Source organism: Tamandua tetradactyla, chromosome 2 (genome assembly GCF_023851605.1).
Source record: "Tamandua tetradactyla isolate mTamTet1 chromosome 2, mTamTet1.pri, whole genome shotgun sequence".
Taxonomy (NCBI): Eukaryota; Metazoa; Chordata; class Mammalia; order Pilosa; family Myrmecophagidae; genus Tamandua; species Tamandua tetradactyla.
The window spans coordinates 81325084-81339436 of record NC_135328.1 but is presented as its reverse complement, the minus strand read 5'-3'; the positions used below and the strand labels follow the sequence as shown (position 1 = coordinate 81339436).

The 14353-nt window shown below is 36.2% G+C and overlaps 1 protein-coding gene across 14 annotated transcripts in view; it reads left to right on the top strand.

The window, feature by feature from the left end:
• Positions 1-9004, top strand: part of CCDC171 (coiled-coil domain containing 171) — a 576357-nt gene extending 567353 nt beyond the window's left edge. For 12 of the 14 annotated variants that reach the window (XM_077148117.1, XM_077148129.1, XM_077148126.1 and 9 more), the window contains one exon: positions 8716-9004. In XM_077148117.1, coding sequence (XP_077004232.1) covers positions 8716-8943 — 228 coding nt within the window. In that variant the 3' untranslated portion in view covers positions 8944-9004. The remainder of the gene's footprint in view (positions 1-8715) is intronic. The other 2 variants (XM_077148127.1, XM_077148123.1) reach the window with 2 other exon arrangements.
• The last annotated feature ends 5349 nt before the right edge of the window (positions 9005-14353 follow it).

Below are 14353 nucleotides of genomic sequence, written 5' to 3'. Positions count from 1 at the left end.
CCGTCATCCCCATTGTTTTTAAGGATTCCAGCTCAGTGACAGCAGTTCCTACAGTAATATCTGACCTACAGAGAAGTGCAACTATAGAGCCCTTCAAGGATGATGGTGCTAGTCTCACAAATTTATTTCTCACAGTTGTGGTAAAAGTTGCATCCTCCGGACGTTCCTGGGGTGTAAGAGCAGGCTTTGCATGATAAATCCACTCTAACATTCCAGTCTCTCTAAGTCTCTGGATCCCCTCATCTACATTATACCAGGGCAGTTATGGCATTTCAACCTCAGGTAACTTTGGCCACCTGTTGATCCATGTTTCAAGCAACCATCCAAACAAACTTTTAATACCTTTTCTAACCCCTTGAGCTATAACATTGAATGCAGAATCTCTGCTTAGTGAGCTCATATCAATAAATTCAGCCTGATCCAGCCTTATAATTCCTCCCACCATTATCCCACACCCTTAAAATCCATTGCCACACTTATTCCCCTGATTTCTGTCTATATAAATTGGAAAACTCACACAGTTCTTTTGGAGTATAATGTACCTCCTCATGTGTGATACTATGTACCTCACCTTTAGGGGCCTGTTGGGACTTTAATCTAGTTATAGGTCTGGAAGAAATGAGGGGTAGTGGGGGTGGGTCATGAAAAGAATTAGAAATGTCTTCCAAGCCATTTACTTCAGGGCCTTCATTAGCAGTTTCATCTGGTGTAACAGGATTAATGACTCTAGGGCTAATCCCTTCAGGAGGAGGTTGGGTGGCCCACTCCTCAAGGCAGGCTGGAGGTGGGGTGGCTGTGTCCTTGGGGCCAACTGTTACAGGGTTATCTAGAGAAGACTCAGCATGACCTAGGGTTTCAACCTCATCCCCAACACCATTATCAATCCATATGTCACCATCCCATTTTTCAGGGTCCCGCTCTTTTCCATCAATTCCCACACTTCAATGGCAGACACCTTGCAACATTGAGATTTCAGTTTACATTGTAAAGTTGTTACTCTAACAATAAGATTCTGAGTCTGATTTTTGGAGATCTCAAGTCTACGGTTATAGGAAATAAGATTTTCCTTCAGGATACTCATAGAAACTTCTACATCTGTCAGATGGCGCTTAAGCTTCTCGTTTGAAGTCTTAAGCCCATCCCTTTCATTCCTTAATGTAGCCAGTGTATCTAATGACAACCAGCCAATATCTCTATACCTCTTATTTCCACAAAACTCTGTAAAGGTGTCAAAAACATTATCCCCCAGAGCCTGGCTTCATACAAGTGAAGCATTAGGAGAATCAACTGGTGATATTTTGACTATTTCTTTTGCCAACGCACTCCATGGATTCGGAGTGTCATTTTGATTATGGGAATCAGAGTCCTTAGTGCCTTTGAGTCCAGTCAGAGTAGAAAACCATCCATAAAAACCCATTTTTAAGATTCTGTTTCTTAAGAACCACTCCTGATACAAAGATGTATTAGTTAGCATTCTCTACAAAAACAGAATCAACAGGGAACACTCGCAAATATAAAATTTATAAAAGTGTCTCATGTGAACACAGGAACACAGAGTCCAAAATCTGAAGGGCAGCCTGTGAAGCCAATGATTCTGATGGAGGGTCTGGAAAAACTCCAGAGCAGAGGCTCACCAGCCGAAGCAGGAAGAGAGCCTGTCTCTTCTGAATCCTCCTTAAAAGGCTTCCAATGATTAGATTGAGCATTACTCATTGCAGAAGACACTCCCCTTGGCTGATTACAAATGGAATCAGCTCTGGAGTTAGCTGACATGATCATGATCTAATTCTATGAAATGTCCTCATTGCAGCAGACAGGCCAGCACTTGCCCAACCAGACAAACAGTTACCACCACTTGGCCAAGTTGACACATGAACCTGACCATGACAGCTACCATATGACCCTCTCTTATTTTTCCTTTTAGCTGCCCCAGAATATAGAAGGCTTGAGGGCTTAAATATTTTTCTATCATCACAATCAACTTTTTTCCCTCTTTTTTTGTGAAAAATAACATATATACAAAAAAGCTATAAATTTCAAAGCACAGCACCACAGTTAGTTGTAGAACATATTTCAGAGTTTGATATGGGTTACAACCCCACAATTTTAGTTTTTTACTTCTAGATGCTCTAAAATACTGGAGACTAAAAGAAATATCAATTTAATGATTCAGCATTCATATTCATTTGTTAAATGCTATCTTCGCTGTATAACACCACCATCACCTTTGATCTTTCCATCCCTCTCTTTAGGGGTGTTGGGCTATGGCAACTCTAAATTTTCAATATTGGAAGGGTCTGTCACTAATATGGGGTAGGGAGATGGAACTATCTGATGTTCTGGAAAGACTAGGCTAGGTTTAAGGACTTATCTGGACCAGGGACCCATCTGGAGGTTGTAGGTTTCTGGAAAGTTACTCTAGTGCCTGAAACCCTTGTGAAATCTTATAGATTGCCCTAGGTGTTCTTTAGGATTAGCTGGAATGGTCCTGACTGAGGGTTGTCAGGTTATTATAGGTAGCAAGGTCTAAGTGAAACTTGCATAAGAGCAACCTCCAGAGCAGCCTCTCAACTCTGTTTGAACTCTCTCTGCCACTGATACTTTATTGGTTACACTTCTTTTCCCCTATTGGTATGGATGAAATTGTTGATCCCATGGTGCCAGGTATGGATTCATCCCTGGGAGTTATCTCCCACGTTGCCAGATATACTTTCACTTCTGGATGTCATGCCCCACATAGCGGGGAGGGCAGTGATTTCACTTGCAGAGTTGGGCTTAGAGAGAGGGAGGCCACATCTGAGCAACAAAAGAGGTCCTCCAGAAGTAACTCTTAGGCATACCTATAGCTAGTCTAAGCTTCTCCGATACCTACATAAGCTTCACAAGAGTAAGCCTCATGATCAAGGGCATGGCCTATTTATTTGGGTGTCCCACAGCTTGACACTTTGACAGTATCAGGGGATTCCCTGATGGTAAGGTTTAATAAGTCCATATTCTTTCTCCCATCCCTCAGAGGATTTTGCCAATACTTTTTGATTATCTGCTTAATATACTGTAGGATGTATCCAGGCATTAGAATAATCTCTACAGGATTAAAGGACCTCTTTCTTATTCTGTGCTGCCTGTGTTTCAATTGTTCAAATGAGCTGTACAGATAGGTTGAATTCAATTATGCACTACAGAAAATTTCAATTGCAGACCAAAGAAACCTTTCTTCCATTGGTGTCAAAAAGTATGTGTGGTTCTAAAATATAGACATGGTCTTCCTGACCCCTGTGTTCTGAATTATTTTAACCTCAACCTGTTCAGCTTCGTTCGTATCTCTAAATATCAGATTATCATGCTGTTTTGATTATTGTGGCTTTGTGATAAATTTTAAGCTTGGAGAGTGACCTTCTTTCACAAGATGTCTTTGTGTATTCAGGGCCCCATTCCCTTCGTAAAAATTTGATTATTGACTTCCACTTCTACAAAGAAGGTTGTGGGAACTTTTATTGGGATTGTATTGAATCTATAAATTGCTTTGGGTAGTATTGACATCATAATGATATTTGGTCTTAATCCATGAACATGGAATGTCCTATTTATTTTGCTTTTCTTTGATTTATTTTAGCAATGTTTTGTAGTTTTCTGTGTTCAAGACCTTTACATCTTGGATTAGATTTATTCCTTAGATATTTGACTCTTTGGTTGCTATTGTGAATGGATTTTTTCATGATTTACTTTTCCCATTGTTTGTTGCTTATATACAGAAACACTGCTGATTTGTGGGTGTTGATCTTGTACCCTGCCACTTTGCTGAATTCATTTATTTTCTCTAAGAGCTTTGTTCTCGGTTTTTAGGAATTTCTGTATATAGGATCATATCATATGGAAATAGGGAAAGTTTTACTTCTTCCTTTCCAACTTGGATATGTTTTGTTTCTTTTTCTTGCCTAATTGCTTTGACAAGGATATTCAGTACAATGTTGGATAACAGTTCTAACACTGGGCATCCTTCCCTTGTTCCTGATCTCAGAGGAAAAGCTTTCAGTCTTTCACTATTAATAAGAATATTAGGTATGGGCTTTTCATATATGCCCTTCATCATGTTGGGGAAGTTTCCTTCTATTCCTAGTTTTCTAAGTGTTTTATCATGAAAGGTGCTTGTTTTGTCAAATGCCTTTTCTGCATCAATTGAGTTGATCGTTTTTTTCCCCTTCATTGTATTGATGTGGCACATTACATTAATTTATTTTCTTTTGTTGAACCAACATAACAGGGATAGATCCCACTTGCTCGTGGTGTATAATTCTTTTAATATGCTATTGGATTCAGTTTGCTAAAATTTTTGTGAGGAAATTTTGCATCTATATTCATAAGAGATATTGGTGTGTAATTTCATTTTATTATACTATCTTTATCTGATTTTGGTAGGAGGTTGATGTTGGCCTTGTAGAATAATTTGGAAAGTGTTCCTGCATCAATTTTTTGGGAAGAATTTGAACAGAATTGGAGATAAGTCTTGGAATGTTTGGTAGATTTCCTCTGTGAAGCCATCTCATCTTGGGCTTTTCTTTCTTGGGAGATTTTTTATTATTGAGTCAATCACTTTACCAATAAATGAATTGTTGAAATATTATATTTCTTCAGTAGGTAATTTGTGTGTTTCTAAGCATTTGTCCATTTCATTTCGGTTGTCTAATTTATTGGTATACAGTTGTTCATGTATCTTCTTATGATCCTGCTTATTTCAGCAGGTAGTAATGTCCCCCTTTTCATTTCTGATTTTATTTACTTATGCCCTCTCTCTTTTTTCACTGTAGTTAAAGATTTGTCAATTTTCTTGATCTTTTCAAAGACCCAACTTTAGTTTTTGACTGTTTTATTGTTTTTTGTTCTGTATTTCATTTTTCTCTCCTCTAATCTTTGCTGTTTCTTTTCTTCTGCTCTTCTTAAAAACCCATTGGCTTTTTAAGAGTATGTTGTTTAATTTCCACATACCTGTGAATTTTCCATTTCATCCTCTATTATTGATATCTAGTTTCACTCTGCTGTGGTCAGAGAATATACAATATATGATTTCAATATTTTTTAATTTATTGAAACTTGTTTTGTGACCCAACATATGATCTATCCTGGAGAAAGACTCATGTGCCCTCAAGGAAAATGTGTATTCTGTTTTTGTTGGGTGAAGTTCTATATATGCCTGTTAGATCTAGTTGGTTTAGATAATCATTTAAGTCTTGTACTTCCTTATTGATATCCTACCTATGTTCTATCCATTATTGAGACTTGTGTGTTGAAGTTTTCTACTATTGATGTAGAAGTGTCAATTTCTCCCTTCAATTCTGTCAGTATTTGCTTCATACATTTTTGGGATCTGCTGTTAAGTGCATATAAATTTATAATTCTTCTATCTTCCTATATATAAGTCATTGAATTGCCCCCTCTATCAGTATATAGTGACCATTTTTGTCCCTCATAACTGTTTTTGACTCACAGTCTATTTTGTCTGATAAAAACTCTCTTTTGGCTACTACTTTATGGTATATTTTTTCTATCCTTTCAACTTCAGCCTGCTTGTATCTTTGAATTTAAGGTGAGTCTCTTGAAGACAACATATAGTTTGGGCATGCTTTTTTATCCATTCTGCCAGTCTCTGCCTTTTGACTGGAGAGCTTAGTCCATTCACATTTAAAGTCACTGCTGATACTATAAGATTTTTTTTCTGCCATTTTGCTATTTAACCTTTGTAAATCTCATACTTTTTTTGTCTCTCTCTTTTACTTTCATATTTATTTGATTTTTTGTGTGCTGCCACATTGAGTACCTTCTCATTTTTGTCTGTATATATTTTTCATCTTTTTTTTTTGTGGTAACTGTGGATTAAAATTTAACATCCTAAGTATATAAATATCATATTTTGTCTGATAGCAACTTAATTTCAATAGCATGCATATATACCTTTTGTATACCCCTCTGTTCCACTACCATTTTCTTGTACTTGTTGCCACATATGTCTTTGTACATTATATGTCCAGAAACATAGATTTAATATAATTTTCTATGCAACTTAGCACCTGTGGGGAGTAAGATGTGGAGTTGCACTGCAACCAATATACTACAATGATACTGGCATTTGTAATTACTCAAATGATTACCTTTACTGCAGATCTTTATTTCTTTATGGTGCTTTGAACCATTGTCTAGTGTTCTTTCCTTTCAGTCTGAAGAACTCCCTTTAGCATTGCTGGTAGGGAAGGTCTAGTGGTACTGAACTCCCTCAGCTTTTGTTTATCTGGGAATATCTTACCGTCTCCCTCATTTTTGAAAGAAAGTCTAACTGCAAATAAAATTCTTGGTGAGCAATTATTTTATTTCAACATTTGAAGTATTTTATCCCACTGCCTTTTTGCCTATATGATTTCTGATGAGAAATCAGCATGCAATCTAATTGGTACTCCCTTGTACGTGCAAAACATGTTGCTTTTCTCTTGCAGCTTTCAGAACTCTCTCCTTGTCCTTTGTTTTTGAAAGTGTGATCAATGTATCATGGGCTATATTTTTCTTCATGTTTATCCTGTTTTTGTTCTCTGAGCTTGCATATTCACATCTTTTGCTAAGTTTAAAAAGTTTTCTGTTATTATTATTATTTTTAATTTTTCCTTCTGCCACTTTCTCCCTTTATTCTCCTTCCTAGACTCACATAATGGTTATGTTGGTACACTTGATGGTGTCCCAGATTATCTTAGGCTATTTTTGCTTTTAATATATTTTTTTTCTGCTCCTTAACCTGACTCATTTGAAGTGTCTTGTCTTCAAGTTCACTAATTCTTTCCTCTGCCAGCTCCAGTCTGCTCTTGACACTCTCCTGGGGCATTTTTCATTTCAGTTATTATGGTCTTAAAATCCAGTAGTTCTGTTTGATTCCTTTTTAAAATTTCTGTTTCCTAAGACTCTCATTCATTGTTTTCCTTATATCCTTTAGTTCTTTCTCTGTATTTTACTTCACCTCCTTGAGTATTTTTAAGGTCATTTTTTAAAAAGGCTTTGTTCGGCGTGTCCACACTCTTGTCTTCTTTTTGGTGTTTTCTGGGTTTTTTGCCCCTTCCATTGGATGGGCCAGCATTTCCTGTTTCTTTCTTTGTCTTGTACTCTTTTGTTGCAGAAAGTACCTTTTTTCTTGCATGGACAGGCACTGGGAAACAAACCCCAGACAGTACATTTTAATATTTTAAAAGGTTAATTCTGGAATTTACTTCCTGAGATTCTGTTTTATGGCTTTGTAACCAGCTGGTGATAAGAGAGAGATTTCCTTAAGTTTCAGCCCGCTTCTCAAGAAGGTCTGCCCAAGGCAAATGCAGTGCACAGGGTTTTCCCTGTCTTTCTGGGCCTCTTTCTTGTCTTGAGTTTTTGCTTCTTAGTTGTTTTGGAGCTCCATTATTTACAGGAGTTTCGTTGTCCCCTCTGTTTCCCAGAGACAGAGCTCCTTCTCCTGGGTGTTTGAAACTAGTGGGGCCTTTCTCCCTGATTGTCTGCCTCTGTAGTTTCTTATACTCCTTTCATTGTTTCAAGCTGCTTTTGCTTGGAGGGCAGATTCTGAGAGGAAGGCACACCAGAGAGGACTTTCTCAAGTCAGTCTTACTTAGCCAAAACAGAGCCAGAGATCCATGAAGGGGGGAAAGACCAGCTCCAAAGTGACCTGGGGAAGGGATTAGGAAGGATGACAAAAGCATCTCAGACAGCTCCCCAAATCTTCTCTGACAGCTCCCAAAAGCTGAGCTTCCCTGATCTGCATGGCAAATGCAGCCCTTCAGCTAACTGTCCCCCCACAATCTTGAGGAAGTGCAGGGTCTTTAAGTCTCCACTGCCATCACCCCTGTCCAAGGCAGGTTGAAACATAACTATCCTCAGAGCCAGGCCCCAGGGGATCTGAATTTGCTGATCAAAAGCCATGATAAGTTATCAGACATGCCCACCCCTAGTTTGAGGGAAGAAGATATTTATGTCCCTTTCTGTCACCAGCAGGCTAGCCAGGTGCTAGGCCTCATGGCTGGGCTTGCTGTGAGAGTGGGGAATGGGTGCCAATAGGAGCCACACGAAGAGAACAATTTGCATTCTTTACCATAATGTATCATCCTTTTCTTCCTGCCCTTTCCAGGATACTATACAGTTTTCTTCTGGCCTCTGGTATTTCAAAATAGGCAGTTCCTGCCTATTTAATAATTGTTTTGGTGGAATAACTGGGATCTGGATCTCCCCACTCTATCATCTTCCCACAATCCACCCAGACTGATGGCTTTTTAAAATGTGAATGCCTATAGTTCATTTTCTAAGCAGTCTAATTTCCCATATTATATAGCATATATTATAGAGCATGGTAAATAAATACTATTAGCACTCATTTTTGTAAACTACCAGAAGATTGAAACATAATTTAAGATGCTTATTGTTTGTATTGACTCTTTAATACAATAACTTTATAAAATATTTTAGTGCTTAGGAAAACTCCTAAGTTTATGACTTGTTTATGACATAGAGCAAATAAGAGATTTAATGATACTTGCAAAATAATGTAAAATTTATGTATTTTAGCTAGATTATTTAAATGATGATATCCATCCCATTTTGTATTGAAATGATTATTAGTCTAATTCTCTGTTTATGGTTTTAGGGGCTATTAATAGAGTTTTAGACTCAATGTTTATTGTTTTTTTCTTTTTTATGTCACAGGTAGGATCACGAGACCATTCAAATATCTCTGTTTCTTCGAGAGCTCCTCTTCCTGCTGATACTGTTGGTGTTGGAGATTTTTTGCCATTGAAAGCTGAACTTGATACAACTTATACTTTCTTAAAGGAGACATTTTTAAATACTGTGCCCCAGGCTCTGACATCCTCACACGCCTCTCCAGTGACTATATCTGCTAATGCCAAAAGACCAAGTCAAATTGGATTATGATTTTATGAAATAAAAAAATGGAGGAAGACTTAGCAATACAATTAAAATTGTTTTGAAGGGAGATCTTGCCATTTGAATTTTGTTTCAGCACGTGACAGTGGATTTTTTAAGAAATTGTGTAATATCTTGATGCGTATGTATTTCTATGTCTCCTTGAATAACATAATAACCAACTTTTTTCCCTCTAAGTTTTATTTATTATCACAGTTGCTCATTTTTATGTAACGTGTTTTCAAATGTTAAAGAATGACACATTTTGGGTAATTTCCCTCAGACTTAAAAAAATCAATAAGCCATTTTAGTCTCTATCTATCAAAGTTGTTTCATACTTGTCTATTTTAAAGCAGGACTGCAATACTTTAATAGGATTGAGAGAGCTATTTGAAATGTATGCCAATGATTCCTGTCATTTCATGGCAGCCTTGCCATGGTTCACTGAGCCCCCTCTTCTCTCTTGTCAGCTCAGCTGAAGACAAGCATTTAGTTGCAAACTTTAAGCAGCAGGTTGTGCAAAACAGAAATGATGTGACTGCTTCTCCTCCTGCACAATAATGTCACTCCTGGTCAATGTGAGAAGGTCAGGTTGCTCCTTGTAAAGTTACATGATACTACTTGCCCATTTGAACAAGTTAAGTTAACTGCTGAATCTGGTCCCTGCTGCATTGAAAACTCATCCTTTTATCAAGTCTGCATTTGATGAGAAAGTAGAGCAATTTTTCTGAGAGGATTTCTGTGGTCTGTTTAGGCACTTTTTATAAAGACAGTTTCTATACCAGTTTAACAGGTAATATGTTTAGTATTAGCTGAAAAACTTCAAGGTAATGGCGTTTTGACCTTCAAAATAGGCCCCGTTTTTGTTTTTTTTGTTGTTGGTAGGACCCAAGAGTGACGCCCATCTTTGATGCTGACAGAATTTAAAACAAGGCCATTGCCCTGCATTTTCTGCCTTGTAGCACACAACAGTAAAATTGTATGTCAGGCCGAGATGTCGGGGAGCTGACAAGATGCCCCAGTGACATTTCAGCTAGAAAGAGCAAGTGTCTTGCAACCAAGTGGTCAAATATCAAATAATAGGTCAAGCAGGAAGGAACTGAGTTCTAACCACAAAGAGGTTTCTAGTAACTTACTTGACAAGCTTTTGGGCGCTTTGTGGCTTGACAAAATGATGTTCTGTTGGGTATCGCTAGACGGACTGTTCTTTATCGGCTTCAGAAGATCAGACATTGACATTGATTAAACTCCTTAACCCTTAAAGGTTAAATTCTTGCAGTTTGCATCATGGTAAGTGAAGAACAAAAGAATATTGTAATATCTATTTATTTTGTATTAATCATTTAACTCCAGAGTGATACTAACTTCTGATATGAACTGTAGTATCTGATGAAGAGTTTTGATGCAAAATCCATTTTTTTACATTGTTTTTTATTATGGAGCAGTGACACATTAGAAAATAACAGCATGTACTATGAAATCTATATTGTCTTATATTATCTTTACAGTGACATTCGTTTCAAATATACCCAACTTCTTTTTGTTAGCCATGGTAAATAAAATTTGTATGCTAACTATTTATGCTATTAGCCAAATTAGCCAAATGATTTATGCCATCTGAAGTAATACAGCAGTCCTACTGTCATACTGTGTAATGCATATGATTTTCTTATAAAATTAGCTTTACATAAACTTTAGAAAGCTTTTTATGTGGAGTAAAATTACATCTCTAACAAAATTTCTCTTAATTATTTCCTTTGAATTCATTTTATTAACAATTCTAGACTTTGAGAGTTATGTAATATGCCTGTGTCGTATAATATGTATGAAATTCAACTTGCAAATTTATTGTAGCAGAGGAAGTGTTATTGATTGTTTTCATATAGATCATAGGATAATTTCTCCACATTTCAGATTACTTTCTTCTGCCAGTCCACCCAGTGATTGTCCGTATAGAAATTAGTAAACAGATTTTTATTCATGTGATATTATTGGGCTTCCAGTTGTCACAGTATAGAAAAACAATATTACCCTATATAACTTACATGTCTCTGTGTGTGTACATTAAATCTGTTTCCAAATCCTACTAATTTAAGAGGAACAAGCACCTTTTTAAACTTTGCATTGGACCAAGCCTTAGTCTTCTGTGTTTAATTTTGCAATCTATTAATGGGAAAACACCTTATGTGTAAATGTTTATCTCTCTATATTACATGGATAGCTGATTTTACAGGTATATTTTTACAGTAAATTCTGATTCAAAATGATCATTAAATAAAATCAAAGCAGGTCACACTTGAAGCCAACTAGATGCTAATGCCATAGGAACTGAAGGATAGCCTCTTGAGTGATCATTAGTATTCACTACCAAATATGGTAATATTTATTCCATATGCTTTTTTTCCCAGAAGTCAAACCCAGCAGGAGGAGAAGATTTAATGACATATCCTATGGAGATCTGAGAAACTCTAGACTGCTTCTGAGCACCTTAGTGACCAATTGCTGCATATTTGAGATATGTGTTATGTTGGTAAGGACAGTTGCTCTATCAGCTTCCTTTAACTCCTTAAGGAGTAGACATTTCTTAGGAGAATAACTTTAAATATTTTTGTAGGAGAAAGGAAGTTCTACTTTGTACCTCAGTGTGTGGGCTTTATTACCAACTTTCTGTGATCTAGAAAAATACCTATCTCATGTCACCATCCAAGCCATTTTTAAAGAAAGTGTTCTAATATGCAAATTATACTTATTTGCAAGAAAGTGTGCTAGCGTTCTTAATATAAACATTATAGAGGAACATAAAAATACAAAGAGGTTTTGAACTTGCAAAAAATTTCAGTTCACTGTTAGTTTAATGCCATAGGTAAATAACTCTTTAAATAGTAAAACAATCACTTTAAATTATCAGATATCTGTTGCTTATTAAACTTAGCAATGTTGTTTCTTATTTCATACATATAAGTGCTATGATAGAGTGCTTAATGAGATTAGTACTATTTTCATGTTACTTCATTTACCAGTTACTTATGAATTCATTCTACAGACCATACTGGGCAATGATAAATTGATTCTAATTTACTATGCATTTTATATAAGCCTGTTTTCTAATTAGAAGGTAGAAGGTAAATATTTATTATTATTTATAATTAATTATTTATTGAACAACTATTTTATGCTAGCCTTGATAGCAAAACTCTAGAGTAGGAGTAGGTTTTTGCATCACCATTTTATAGTTTGATAATCAAAGATCTAAAATGTTAAAACTTTTGCCTACCTGAAATCACACCAAACCTAGTAATTAATCAGAGCTGTAAATAAAAAACCCATGTTATTTCCACTTTGCCAGGCCTCTCTTCTGGAAATAATTAACACTTTTTAAAGCTGAGGGAAAAAAATTGTCCTGACCAATTGGATTGATTCTGAGAAGTATGTTTTAGTTTGAAATCCAGGACTCTTATCTATTGACTAGATAAAACAAAAAGCGTAAATATAGCCATATAACTAGTAGCTGAAGGAATAGTGAAGTTTGTAGCTATCTTTCAAAGAAACAAACTCACTATGTTGTTCAGTGTTTCTAGCTTGGACTGAGAGACCACAGAAATACCCTCAGAGATATATCCTCTTTTGAAAGATACTGATGAGCTAGACTGACACAACTATTATTTTCCAACAAAAAATAATACTGAGTAAAGCTTATCAAGAAGACATTTAGTATGAGTTCCTGCTTTCAGTTCTTTTGGATATATCAAGAAGTGTGATTGCTAGGTTATATGATAACTCCAAGTTTACTTTTTCAGGAATTGCCAAGTTGTTTTCCAGAGCAGCTGTACCATTTTTCATTGCCATCAGCAATATATAAGGGCTCCAGCTTCTTCACATCCTTGCCACTGTTGTTATTTTCTGTCTTTTAGATTATAGTCATCCTAGTGGTGTGTGAAATGGTTTTGCTTTGCATTTCCCTGATGACTAGTGATGTTGAGCATCTTTTGATGTATTTATTGGCCATTTATATATAAGCTTTGGAGAAATGTTTATTCAAATCCTTTGCCTGTTTTTAATTGGGCTTTTGAATTTTTATTCTTGAGTTGTAAGAGTTCTTTATATATTCTGGGTACAAGTACCTTACCATATATGATTTGCAAATATTTTCTCCCAGTCAATTGATTGTCTTTTCCCTTACTGAATAGTGTTCTTTGTAGCCCAAAAGTTTTTTACTTTGATTAAGCCCAATTTACCTAGTTTTTTCTTTTGTTGCACATGCTTTTGGTGTCATATCTGAAAAACCACAAAGATTTGCTACTTTATTTTCTCCCAAGAATTTATCATTTTAACAATTACATTTAGGTCTCTGGTCTTTTGGTTAATTTTTGTATATATAGGGTGAGGATATCCAGTTGTCTCAGCACCATTTGTTGAAAAAACTATTTTTCTCTATTGAGTTATCAAGTACCCTTTTCAAAACTTAATTGACTATAAGTGGGTGGATTTATTTCTGAATTCTCAAGTCTCTTCTACTTATCTACATGTCTATTCTTAGCCATTACCGCACAGTTTTTTTAAAACTTTTTTATTAATTAAAAAAATTAACAAACAAAAATTAAGATATCATTCCATTCTACATATACAATCAGTAATTCTTAATATCATCACATAGTTGCATATTCATCATTTCTTAGAATATTTGCATCGATTTAGAAAAAGAAATAAAAAGACAACAGAAAAAGAAATAAAACGATAATAGAGAGAAAAAAAGATTATACATACCATACCCCTTACCCCTCGCTTTCATTTACCACTAGCATTTCAAACTAAATTGATTTTAACATTTGTTCCCCCTATTATTTATTTTTATTCCATATGTCCTATTCTTCTGTTGATATAGTAGCTAAAAGGAGCATCAGACCCAAGGTTTTCACATTCACAGAGTCTCATTGTGAAAGCTCTATCATTGTTCAATCATCATCAAGAAACATGGCTACTGGAACACAGCTCTACATTTTCAGGCAGTTCTCTCCAGCCTCTCCGCTACACCTTGAACAACAAGGTGATATCTACTTAATGCATAAGAACAACCTCCAGGATAACCTCTCAACTCTGTTTGGAATCTCTCAGCCATTGACACTTAGTCTCATTTCACTCTTCCCCCTTTGGTCGAGAAGGTTCTCTCAATCCCTTGATGTTAACTCAGCTCATTCTAGGGTTTTTCTCAGTCCCTTGATGCTGAGTCTCAGCTCATTCCAGAATCTCTGTCCCACATTGCCAGGAAGGTCCACACCCCTGGGAGTCATGTCCCATGCAGAGAGGGGAAGGGTGGTAAGCCTGCTCATCATGTTGGCTGGAGAGAGAGGCCACATCTGAGCAACAAAAGAAGCTCTCTTGGGGGTGACTCTTAGGCCTAAATTTTAAGTAGACTTGACCT